The sequence below is a fragment of the Macrobrachium rosenbergii genome, chromosome 29, assembly GCF_040412425.1.
Source record: "Macrobrachium rosenbergii isolate ZJJX-2024 chromosome 29, ASM4041242v1, whole genome shotgun sequence".
NCBI lineage: Eukaryota > Metazoa > Arthropoda > Malacostraca > Decapoda > Palaemonidae > Macrobrachium > Macrobrachium rosenbergii.
Window position 1 is genome coordinate 2,706,325 of NC_089769.1, and position 13,664 is coordinate 2,719,988.

At 39.4% G+C, this 13,664-nt stretch overlaps 1 protein-coding gene across 1 annotated transcript; it reads right to left on the reverse strand.

The window, feature by feature from the left end:
• Positions 1 to 11,325: 11,325 nt before the first annotated feature.
• On the reverse strand, positions 11,326 to 13,242 carry LOC136854339 (trichohyalin-like). Its single transcript, XM_067130637.1, has one exon. It carries the CDS (start codon positions 13,240 to 13,242, stop codon positions 11,326 to 11,328), a length of 1,917 nt encoding a protein of 638 aa, XP_066986738.1.
• Positions 13,243 to 13,664: the final 422 nt, after the last annotated feature.

Below are 13,664 nucleotides of genomic sequence, written 5' to 3' on the forward strand. Positions count from 1 at the left end.
AAGGCATATTCTTGCCCAGGGAATCTAGAGTGATAGGCAAAACTACTTTCATCATTGACGTAATTAAACCTCTCAGACCTAATTACCATTAGATTATATACATTTTCAAACAATTATCATGAGATGAAAAGCAATTAAAGATATTAAAACAAATTTGTGTAAAAATATTAAAGCTCATCAAAATGTGTACAATGAAACGCCTGTAGAAGTAATAAAAAAGATTGTCTTCTTTTTTGGTTGAGAAATACGGAGAGTGCTTCTTATGGGGGCTAAGTGCATATTTCATTACTTCTCCAGTGATTTATACCTTTAATAGCTACCACGGTGCGAAAATAGACCCCATAAAGTGGCTTTTAATGTCTTAGCTTAATCTGTTATTTTTAGAAAAGTGATAGCTGGCAACGATATCAGTATGTAAACAGCGGTAGTTGAGAGCCCTCGACGTCATCAGATATAGTAAACAAAAACATTGCGTTGTGGAAGAAGCTAATGTGCTTCTGTTGTTAGTTGGTAGAAGAAAAAGAAGCATACCGAAGAGTCCTGGATAGCCGAAGATAGCCGGTAAGGAACATGGGAAAAATTTTATAGCCGGGGGAAAAAGTGGAAAATAGATAAAAATCTACGGAGTTATCGCGCCACATTTCATTACACGGAAACCCCATTATACGGTAGTAAATAGCATCGATCTTGAAGATGAAGTGGTCTGATGGAGGAAAAGGAAGGATTTTTAGGGTGAGAGTTTTTATTCTCGCCTCATCTAAAGATAAGACGTATATTTGTTTATATTTCTGAAGGAGAATTTTCATTGTCAGTATATATAACGGCTCTTGGGAGGAATGTGTGTATAAATATTTTTAATCGTTTATCTGAGACGTCCAAAGGCCTGGGAGAGAAAGGGGTTGGAAGGATAATGGGAGCAATTATGAATGTGGGTTTTGAGGATGGAGATAAGGGTTTGGGGTTAAGGGTCTACACGTTGGCTGAGGGTTTGTCGTCTCATTCCGATTCACTTCAGTCGTATTCTTCCTTTTTGTTATGTAATGCGAGGCAGTAGTGTGACGCTGGCTCATTTGACCCATGGATGATGTAACTCAGAATATAAATTATCTGCAGTTATCTATCCTGATCTGATAAAATAAGGTCGTATTTGCTATCGACTTTATCTGCATAACCTGAAGTTGCAAGGATTTTTTTTAACTGACTCAGATCTTGAAAGAGGCGGTGAATGACTCGCAAAATTACGATTCTGTTGCATTACATTAAATTATAAATGAGCCTTGGTTCAGGTATAATTGAGTTGAATGTTTGGTTCCCGCTGAAGCTGGAGCCAGGAATACCACACACTCACATATATGTATGTATGTATGTATGTATGTATGTATGTATGTATGTATGTATGTATGTATGTATGTTGGGATGTATGACCTACTCAGAAATATATATTATTTCCAGCGTCCGCCATTTTCATGATACCATCGATTTCAAAACAGTTTTATATGTAATGTGAAGTAATGAGTGTTATTAAGTGACAGTCTAATACTTTCATCTTGAATAACATTAATTAAACAAGAGTCGAGATGGTAACTCCCAAATAGGGACTGTATTGGGAAAAAATATCACATAAATATTGTTCTTTATACGCCAGGGTTATAAATGACTAATTCTATGCCTAAATATAAAAAAAAAAAAATTTGTCAATAGCTAGATGAACAAGAACTAGGACGAAAATAGTCTCTTGCAAAAATGTCTCTTACTTTGTTACTCGTTATCATATTTATGCTCTCGAATCTGATGTTTACAACCTGTGTTGATGCTATTTCCTTTGTTGCGTTTCCCTAACGCGATGATATGTCATTAATGTTGCTTGTGAACGAATGGTTAGTTCTTCGTGGTTATTTACGGTCACCAGGAATTATGCAGTGTTTAATCAGTGACGAGTTTTATTGCAGCATTCATTATGGTCATCGTTGGAATAATAAACCACTTGTATCATAAATCACTTGCTTTTCCACTCCCCCCCCTTGCTCTTCCACTTCCCCCCCCCCTCTGTCTCATCTGACTTTCCGTCTGACTGTCTCTGTCTCTTTCACGTTCCATCTTTTCCTGCTCTTTATATTGGACACACGTATTCTCTTTTTGGCTCCCTGTTATTGACACACTACACACACACACACACACACACACACACACACACACACATATATATATATATATATATATATATATATATATATTACTCACACACATATATATATACACATATATACTGAGAGAGAGAGAGAGAGAGAGAGAGAGAGAGAGAGAGAGAGAGAGAGAGAGAGAGAGAGAGAGAGAAGGGTACTCTTGTTTTATCACCATACCCCATACTTCATTCCCGGCTAGACAATCCGTGGGTTTCGTAAGTATGTAAGTTTAATGAAAACGTTGAATAATAATGAGAACATTATTATTTTAGAAACTGGAATTCTACTAATCCATATATGCACGAGTAAAAGTTCATGCGTCGATTTCTTTTACGAATTATAAATACAATGTTAACATATGCATAAAATCGAAAATTTCAACTTCAAGTTAAAAAAAATTACATTCATATTATATATGGTTTGGAGGTTTTTATTTTTACTAAGAGCAACGATAAAACTTCACGTTTGTTTTATTTTATTTATTTATTTATTTTTTTTTACTTAGACCTTCATGCTCTCTGGAAACTTTTCAGTGCACAGAGAGAAAAACGCAATATTCTTTTGCTTACTTTGGGTAAAATTGCAGATTTAAAAACAGTGTGTAAAACTTCAAGAGAAAAAGAGAGAGAAAGCCTGAGGTCTGTTGAACGCGAGGGCAAGGATTTTGGGGGGGGAGGTGAATTTTATTGCATTTCTTCCTGGGAAAAGAAGACACTCAAAAATTAATAAATAAAGATAATTTTGTCATCAAACTGGATAAACATTGACATCAGTAAGCAGATATGTATATTCCTATGTGAGGTCGTGATATATAGAAAAAATGTGAATAAACATGAGGAAGGGCCTGATATAAATATTTAGATTGTGGATGCTCTGTGTATTTTTTGTCTTAACTAGACATCATATATTTTGAATAGGCATCATATATTTGCCTATAAAAAAATTAAGAGTATTTATGAAATGTTGTGAATATTTGTTACTTTATACTTAAGTTGTTAGTGGGAAGCATCCACGAACGATTCATTAAATACAAACTGAAAAGTAGGCGGTTCGTCGTAGTAGACAATTCTTAGCTATGGCTAATGACCCTGCCGTTGTCTGGTAGTTCTTCCCTTGGCCAGTGATTTCTCGTGTTCTTTCTGAGCAAGACCAAACTATTTGACTGTTGCTGTAGCAATTAACTAAAGAGGTGTCAACCTGTAAGACAGCAGGCGCTCTTATCTTGAGCTCTGGACCCTAATCTAGCTACTACCAACTGGGCCAGCTGGACCTGGTACTCACTAAGGGTCAGGAACCCAATTCCTTAAGCGCGTAATCTTTCTACAGTTACCCCAGCCCAGGTAACGCCATCCAAAATCGTGTGACAAAAGATATACCATATTCAGTGATTGGCTCAACGTAGGCAAAATGTGTTTCAGATAGATCGTGCTTTTCCCCATAAGTCTGCTCCACGAGTCGAATCTTGGTGGGCGAGGGTACGGCCGATAACACCGACATTTGTGCACAATTCTCAACAGAAACCTGATTTATGAAAGTCTTATGCAAAGTGTGCCCTGACCTTCTTTTATGCTCTGCTCTAAAGATTTATTGTTATTGCTTGTGGTCGGATATGTTAAAGTGTCTTGGGTTTTGCAGCATGGATATATCTTGGCTTCACTTTCTGAAAAGGAACGTTCTGTAATTCAAGAATATCAAGGCTGGGTGCACTTTCAAATCATAGAAGCTTTCATTTTTATTGTCCTTGCGTTGGTAGGAATGATTTGAGTCCTCCTTATGGAGAAATATTATAATCGAAATGACCCTTGATTATTTTGCGTAATCGCAGTGGCCATTAAATAATAGAAACTATAAATTTTTTCAGTACTAAACGTTTTGAAACTGAACTGACACACTGTACCACGCTGCATTTTCTTTGTAAGTTTTATTTTTGAAAACTATTTTTTAGCATGTTACCTCTGTTTATTTTTAAATACATAACATATTTCTCTTCTGAATATTTCTTATGAACTCAGTGGTTTAGGCTAATCTTTGCTGATCACTGTTCCCTGTATTAGTAAATGACAGGAATACCTCCTATAAGTATTGATTTCTATATTATTGTTCATCAGTATACTGCATGGGTTGCTGTCTCTTTTTTATAAATGAAAAATCATATACGTTCGTTAAAGTGAACTAATATTTTTTTTTTACATTCAGACGTAATTTTGTTTTAATCTATCACTGTGTCATTAGAAAAAGTAGTGAATGTTTTACATATTATGTACCCGTCAATAAAAATATGAACATTTAAACAAACCGACATTTTTGTTAATAATATATATATATATATATATATATATATATATATATATATATATATATATATATATATATATATATGTGTGTGTGTGTGTGTGTGTGTGTGTGTGTGTCTGTCTGTCTGTCTGTCTGTCTCTCTGTAAGTGTAATGTTGCCCTTTTTATGCAATAATTTCGTTTCATTTTCCTTTTAAATCCAGGCACATTGCTTGATAATGCTTGGGAATGCTGAACAACAATTATCTTTTGATTAATATTAACCTTTTATATATTAAAATTTCATACAATTTATCCTGAAGTTCTTTCAGTTAATAAAAAACCTTTTCAGAGATTTGGGAAGAACACTGCTGAATGAATCCATCCACTAATATCTACAATTACTTTTCATGAAGTGTCTGTTAGTTTTCACAGAAAATTTATTGATGTATCTCATTTGTCGTAGCTACTGACCAAATTTCTTTATCTTTATACGTCTCTTTGATTTACTGTCTACTTATATGCAGACCAGAGAATGCACTTGGATGGGTGCAACTTCAAACCAAGGATTGATAACGAACACGGTCAATAGCCTAAGAATTTCATTTCAATTTCTCTCTATGTATGAAGAGTGTGGATGGCGTGGTTACAGGGCCTTCGGGGAGCGAGGTGTTTGCTTTTGAAAGTCGACCGTTTCTCATTTGTCTTGTTATTTTTGGCTCGTGGCCTGTGTAAACAAAGGCCAGAGATTCTATTCGGAGCCAGGCTTGTTCTCGAAAACATGTATGAGAAAATACTTTTGAGAACAGCACACTTACAAGAAATTGCATGTAGGAGTAAAAAATCTAAATCTAAATCTAAAGTCGGAAGAAATTCGAAATCAGATGAGCACGAATTACCATTCTTCTAATTCTTTGTCTCGCAGCTTTAATGCTTGAAAATAAAAGGGCAATACATTACTCGCCCGCCGGACCTACGTAAATAAGAAAGGAATTAACAACTACAGTAACCGACCTTATATCTCACGATGTTTACGCAATATTAGTTTAGATTTGTACTCTGTTGCTCGCGACATAGCCAATATTTGCATATATGTTCCCTCCGTACCCGAGACGTGATCCCAATAGAAGAAAAATAAAACTGAACAACTGAAAGTTCTCGTGCAAATATTCCACACAAACAAGAAGATTTCTAGTACGAGTGTAACGACTTGATCATTCCCGTGAGCTTCGAAAAGGCTTACTGCTGGTGTAATTTAATCAGAATTATATCTGGATATCGTGAAGTAAATCAGGAGTAACACAGCATTGCTAATTAAGAAGGAGCAGCTGGAGGATAATACAGTATAATGAACCTCATTAAGTATAATCAGTATGAATTTGTAATTCGAAATTCCTCTGTAACAATTATTTCTTTGCATTCTGAGACAAACGCTCTTTTAGACTGATGAAGAAAAAGTCATGTTATCAGCGTGAGAAGGTTAGTTTAAACTGTATTAATACAATGTGGAAGTGATTGTTGCAGACATAAGGAGTGTAATTAATTGGTTGATGACTGGAGTGGGTCTCAAGATGTGGTGGAATTTCTATTGAAATTCTGAGTTATTGTGTCAGTTACATGTATAAATATATAGATATTTGTTTTTGCAAACTATATTAGGATTTTTGAATTGTTTATGATACACGCGAGCGCGCGCGCACACACATATACCTACATACATATATACATATAATGTATGACTTTTTTTTTTATCACACCGTGATTTATATACGATCATGAAGCTACAAATATCGCTTAATATCAAATCCACGCTACCTCGGGAATATCCCCGATGGGGAATTATCACCGAAGGGGAATTTATAAGTGATAAATGGACGGGCACTGCCGAGTCTCGATCCCATGACACAGACGCGCATCCAGCGAATCCAGTCGACGCTAACCACTGAGCTATCAAGAGAGGTATAAGTTAACGCCGAGTCTGGTGTACTTTATTTACCCGTCGAGAGCGGGGAAATTGTACTTAGCTTCGGCATTAACCCACCTTGACCATGATAGTTCTTTGGTACGTTTGGAACACGCAGCTCTTTTTATGACATTTTTTTTTATCACACCTTGATTTATATACGATCATGACGCTACAAATATCGCTTAATATCAAATCCACGCTACCTCGGGAATATCCCCGATGGGGAATTATCACCGAAGGGGAATTTATAAGTGATAAATGGACGGGCTCCATTTAAAACGATTACAAGATAAAAGGATTAAGCAAAAACTATATATTCATATGTGCTAATTATAACAGGATCAGTCTGATTATCTAAAGCTCAGAGTTGTGAGATTTATGAAGAGGGTCTGAACAAATTACGTTAGATTAGACAGTTAGTGACCATCAGGAGAGGGCGTTTAGATTATTCTGGGAAAAAAGTTTTTTATTGATAACAGTATGATCATTGGTAGATCTTTAGATTTAATGTACATGTATATATATATATATATATATATATATATATATATATATATATATATATATATATGTGTGTGTGTGTGGGGGCTGGGTTGTGTGTGTGTATGGTAGTAAAAGTGGCATTAAACACTAGCATACTTTTTTCGTGGGGCCATCATTAATAAAAGAACGGACGAGGGTGAAAGTGAGATTGAATAGAACTTAATAAATACACATATGCTGAATAGTTTTCCATAAACTATAGGCTATGTACAAATCCATATACATTCACATAGACATAAATACTATGTGGATAATAGACGTTAGTAGAGAAAAACTTACTGTCAATATTCCCAAACTACTATCATGAAAATACAGATAAAGCTTGAAAAATCATCCCTGGTTCAATACACGTATTTGTCTTCCATAAAGAGAGAAGCTGTACATGTGTACTGTATTTAGGGAAATTCGTTTCCAACAACATTCTGTCTTTTAGGGACTCTGGAGTTCCTAGGTTAAAAGGGAAGTGGGTTATATGCGGGAGTGCATGAAAATAAATGGAGAAAACCTCTCTCTCTCTCTCTCTCTCTCTCTCTCTCTCTCTCTCTCTCTCTCTCTCTCTCTCTCTCTCTCTCTCTCTCTCTCTCCTCGAAATACATTGATCAGTTGATATGTTCTAAGGCTGGTACTAATATTCTCATTAAAACCTTTTATAAAACAAGCCTCAGTTATATTACGTTTCAGCATTTTATTGAAGTTTAAAAGACTTTTTGGCACCTGTCCAAATCATACGATTATTACCTACACTTTAAACTTTTTAGTTTTATTTAAAAGAAAACTATTGTGCTGGCTTTGTCTGTCCGTCTGCACTTTTTTCTGTCCACCTTCAGTTCTATGGGCTGAGAAACGTCGAAGACATTTCCCTGACCGAGGCTCTCACCCCTTGCTCCTCACAGTGAGAGGATTCACCTGGTTGGGCTAGGTTAGGTGAATAGGGTTCATCTTCTGGTTATCACATTCCCTATGGCTGACTACCTCTGGGAAACCCTTGGTACCCTGGGTACCCTCCCCAAGGGTAAGAGGGCATCTTTGAGGCACCCACCCAGGTGAGAGGTTTTCTTCCAGGAATGTTTCCCGGCCTGGCAGGATCACTGCATCGTCCCAGGAGAGACAGAACCTGTCTTCAAGAATCTAGGTTATTCCAACAGAATGACCAGAAGGAATACATCAGCAAGAATAGATCTAGATATCTGACTGTTTGCCCGCTTTGACAGAGATCTTCTATTAGAAGAGTCTTCATCAAGGGACATAGCATACTTGAAGGAAATGAGTTCCTTCTTTCTGCAGAGCCAGACTTCTAGATTGTTCCAACAGAATTACCAGAAGGGAGACATCTGCAAGAATAGACCTAGATATCTGACTGTTTGCCCGCTTTGACAGAGATCTTCTATTAGAAGAGTCTTCATCAAGGGACATAGCATACTTGAAGGAAATGAGTTCCTTCTTTCTGCAGAGCCAGTCTTCTAGATTGTTCCAACAGAATTACCAGAAGGGAGACATCTGCAAGAATAGACCTAGATATCTGACTGTTTGCCCGCTTTGACAGAGATCTTCTATTAGAAGAGTCTTCATCAAGGGACATAGCATACTTGAAGGAAATGAGTTCCTTCTTTCTGCAGAGCCAGTCTTCTAGATTATTCCAACAGAATTACCAGAAGGGAGACATCTGCAAGAATAGATCTAGATATCTGACTATTTGCCCGCTTTGACAGAGATCTTCTATTAGAAGTCTTCATCAAGGGACATAGCATACTTGAAGGAACGAGTTTCCTTCTTTCTGCAGAGCCAGTCTTCTAGATTATTCCAACAGAATTACCAGAAGGAAGACATCTGCAAGAATAGATCTAGATATCCGACTATTTGCCCGCTTTGACAGAGATCTTCTATTAGAAGAGTCTTCATCAAGGGACATAGCATACTTGAAGGAAATGAGTTCCTTCTTTCTGCAGAGCCAGTCTTCTAGATTATTCCAACAGAATTACCAGAAGGGAGACATCTGCAAGAATAGATCTAGATATCTGACTATTTGCCCGCTTTGACAGAGATCTTCTATTAGAAGTCTTCATCAAGGGACATAGCATACTTGAAGGAATTGAGTTCCTTCTTTCTGCAGAGCCAGTCTTCTAGACTATTCCAACAGAATTACCAGAAGGAAGATTACCAGAAGGGAGACATCTGCAAGAATAGATCTAGATATCTGACTGTTTGCCCGCTTTGACAGAGATCTTCTATTAGAAGAGTCTTCATCAAGGGACATAGCATACTTGAAGGAACGAGTTCCTTCTTTCTGCAGAGCCAGTCTTCTAGATTATTCCAACAGAATTACCAGAAGGGAGACATTTGCAAGAATAGATCTAGATATCTGACTGTTTGCCCGCTTTGACAGAGATCTTCTATTAGAAGAGTCTTCATCAAGGGACATAGCATACTTGAAGGAACGAGTTCCTTCTTTCTGCAGAGCCAGTCTTCTAGATTATTCCAACAGAATTACCAGAAGGGAGACATCTGCAAGAATAGATCTAGATATCTGACTGTTTGCCCGCTTTGACAGAGATCTTCTATTAGAAGAGTCTTCATCAAGGGACATAGCATACTTGAAGGAATTGAGTTCCTTCTTTCTGCAGAGCCAGTCTTCTAGATTATTCCAACAGAATTACCAGAAGGGAGACATCTGCAAGAATAGATCTAGATATCTGACTGTTTGCCCGCTTTGACAGAGATCTTCTATTAGAAGAGTCTTCATCAAGGGACATAGCATACTTGAAGGAACGAGTTCCTTCTTTCTGCAGAGCCAGTCTTCTAGATTATTCCAACAGAATTACCAGAAGGGAGACATCTGCAAGAATAGATCTAGATATCTGACTATTTGCCCGCTTTGACAGAGATCTTCTATTAGAAGTCTTCATCAAGGGACATAGCATACTTGAAGGAACGAGTTCCTTCTTTCTGCAGAGCCAGTCTTCTAGATTATTCCAACAGAATTACCAGAAGGGAGACATCTGCAAGAATAGATCTAGATATCTGACTATTTGCCCGCTTTGACAGAGATCTTCTATTAGAAGTCTTCATCAAGGGACATAGCATACTTGAAGGAACGAGTTCCTTCTTTCTGCAGAGCCAGTCTTCTAGATTATTCCAACAGAATTACCAGAAGGGAAACATCTGCAAGAATAGATCTAGATATCTGACTATTTGCCCGCTTTGACAGAGATCTTCTATTAGAAGTCTTCATCAAGGGACATAGCATACTTGAAGGAAATGAGTTCCTTCTTTCTGCAGAGCCAGTCTTCTAGACTATTCCAACAGAGTGCCCTCTGGCGGCCTTCTGGTGGCCTTCTGGCGGCCTTCTGGTGGCCTTCTGGTGGCCTTCTGGCGGCCTTCTGGCGGCCTTCTGGTGGCCTTCTGGCGGCCTTCTAGCCCTCCGAACAGCTGTTGGCTCTCAGCATGAGCTTTTCCTCCATCCTCCTAACAGCTGTTGGCTCTCAACATGAGAGCTTGTCCTCCATCCTCCGAACAGCTGTTGGCTCTCAACATGAGAGCTTGTCCTCCATCCTCCGAACAGCTGTTGGCTCTCAACATGAGAGCTTGTCCTCCAGCCTCCAAACAACTGATGGCTCTCAACTGAGAGCTTGTCCTCCAGCCTCCAAACAGCCATTGACTCTCCTCAGGAAAGTTCTTTCACTTGCTGAGGTGGTTGGGAAGATCTCAGGCCAATGACTGAGAGCTTGTCCACCTATCCGCCGAACAGCCATTAACTCTCGCCGGGAATGTTCTTCCGCCTGCCGAGGTGGTTGGGAAGATCCCAGGCCGATGACTGAGAGCTCGTCCGCCTGTCCACCGAACAGCCGTTGACTATCACCGGGAAAGTTCTTCCGCCTGCCGAGATGGGGGGATCTCGCCAGCCGTTGACTCTCGCCGGGAGAGCTCGTCTGTCCGCTGAACAGCCGTTGGCTCTAGCCAGTGTGAACTCCTCCGCCTGACGAGTTGGGGGAAACTCGCCAGATGGGGAGATCTCGCCAGCCGTTGACCCTTACCGTGAGAGTTCTTCCGCCTGACGAGTTGGGGGAAACTCGCCAGCCGTTAACCCTCGCCGGGAAGGTTCTTCCGCCTGCCGAGATGGGTGGGATCTTGCCAGCAGTTGACTCTCGCCGGGAGAGTTTGTCTGTCCGCTGAACAGCCGTTGGCTCTAGCCAGTGTAAGCTCCTCCGCCTGACGAATTTGGGGAAACTCGCCAGCTGTTGACTCCCTCCTTATTAGTGTATATGGTCAAGTCCTCCTGAAATTCATGAGAATCGGCATCCATCTCCATGAATGCCATCGTTCACTATGTCATTCATAGTTATTCTGGAGTTCCTCTTCCCGCTCATGCTGCTTCTCTGCTTCTTTGTCCTTTTGCCTGAGTGTCTGTTCTGAGCAGCCTTTGGTTCTCCTCGCGAAGGTTTGCTAGAATGTGCTCCATCTCTAGCATTTGTTCTCGATGGTCTTCTTCCTCTTTCCTCAGTTTCTTGACTTCATCATCGCTTTGCCAAAACTTTTTCATCCAGTATACTGTTTGCTTGAATCGGTCCTCCTCCTCCTTCTTCTTCCGAAGATATTTCTTCTCATATCTCTTCTCTCTGTGACTCACAGCATTTTCTAATTTTTTTCTCAAAACTTTCATTTCACTCTTGAGTGTTTCTTCTCGGCCTAATAAGTCTTGTATTTGATCATCTCTGTTTTGGACTTGTTCCTCTAAATCGTTTGCCATTTTTTTCTCTCTTTCTTCTGCTTCCTTTAGCATCCTCTCCAGCTCCTTTCCATAATGGAGAGCGATGTCTAGTTTATCCTGGAGTTCTTGTTCTTCACATTTGAGCTCTCGTTTTGTTTTGAAGAAATCTTTTATTTGAAGGTTCTTCTTTTGGAGCTCAGCTTCTAAGGATCTCAAGGAAGCCTCCATCTCTTTCTCCCTTTCTTTTGCTCTTTCCAACAAGTTCTCCATCTCTTTCCCTTGATGGAGAACAGGCTGTAGAATGTTGTTCTTCTTTTTCTCATTTTCTAAAGCTTTTTCGAGTGAAATTATATCCAGGTCTTTTTCTTCCAACTCCTCCTCAATCTTTACCTTTTCTGCTTGTAGCATAGCCAACCCTTTCTCCATTACTTGAAGATCGGCTTCCAATACCTCATTCGCTGCTCTCTCGTTGTTTAAAAGTTCATTTCCCAAGGCCATCAGTGATTCTGCTTTGTTCAAAAGTGACTGAAGCGCTTGATGTTTGTCTTGCATAATCAAGACATCCTCCAGGATGTTTACCTTATCCGCTTCAGTAAGCCTAAGTTTTTCTTGGAGAATGACGTTTGCCTGTTTAATTCCCATCAGTCGTCTCTTCATTGTTTTGTGTTTCTCCTGGTCTTCCTCCAATTCCTTAGTTCTAAGGGCGAGGGATTCTTTCAGAAATTTGACTTCCCTATCTTTCTCAACTAAAACCTTCTTAATATCTTCCTGTAGCCTGCTGAGATCTTCATTCTCCACCTTAAGCAACTGATTAGTGTTTTCAGTTTGTTTTAAAGCCAGTTGTAAATCCTCTTCTAACTGCTGCTTTTCATGGACAAGTTGTTCCTTTTGTCGATTCAAATTATCGATTTTTCTGTCTCTTGCTCTTATTTCCTTTTCAAAGTGGCATTTCATTTCCTTTTCCTCTTCTGCTTTCTTCTCAAGCAGTAGATCTTTCTCCATCAGCTGATTTCGAAGCAGTTCGATTTCCTGCTTAGCTTCATTCCAGAGATGTTCTATTTTACTTGAAACTTGACAGGTATGAAGATCCTCTTCCAATCTCTTTTCTGCTGCATCCATTTGTTCTCGACGCTGTTTAGACAAGTGCATTTCTTGGCACATCTCTTCCTTGTGTTGCTCCTCCTCCTGAGTTTCTTCATGTTGTTCCACTTCTAGACTGTCTTCCAGTCTAGCCTCTTCGTCGGTTTCCATATTCAGGTCGTCACCAGTATCGTCAAGTTGTTCCATTTCTAGACTGTCTTCCAGTCTAGCCTCTTCGTCAGTTTTCATATCCAGGTAATCATCAGTATCGTCGCTGTCCATTTCCGTGTCGTCCTCACTGTCTTCGAGATCTTCCATTCCCGTACTTTCTTCCAGATCCTGATCTTGCTTTCCTATAAGAGTGTAAACCCAGTATACAGCAAACGCCAAGCTTGCCAACAAGGCCATCCCAGGGATGGCGACAGCAAAGTCTGACGCACCAAGGCTGTTAGGTATATCATCCACGAGTTCAAGATCCAGAGAATCTGCCATATTATAATAAATATCCTGTGCGCTAACATGTCGTCCTTGAGAACCACGCAATGTTACAATGTCCTCAATGATGGAATCATACAGTTCGCCGCAAATAAAACACAACACTGCTAATGATAAGTACATAATAAGAAACATTATGGAACGTTGCCCATATACTCTTGCTGTTTCTAAGCTTACTTTTTAATTCTGGACCTGAAGGAGCTAGCTTCGGGAGCCATCGTCTTCATTCCAGGGAAGACTCCAGAACGGGCTTCGCGGCTCTGCTCCGAAGGATTCTTCCTCCTCTTCTCCGTTGCTGTTCTGACAAACGTCTGCAGCTCCTGGAGCCGCTGCAGTCCTTCGGAAGGATCGAGGCCGCGTCGAAGGAATTCCCAGAATTTTCTTCGCGTTTTAGTTAATTACTTTATTATTAGTAGCGG

Coding starts and splice junctions, on each gene's coding strand:
- LOC136854339 (XM_067130637.1), bottom strand. CDS start 13,242: ATGGCAGATTCTCTGGATCTTGAACTCGTGGATGATATACCTAACAGC.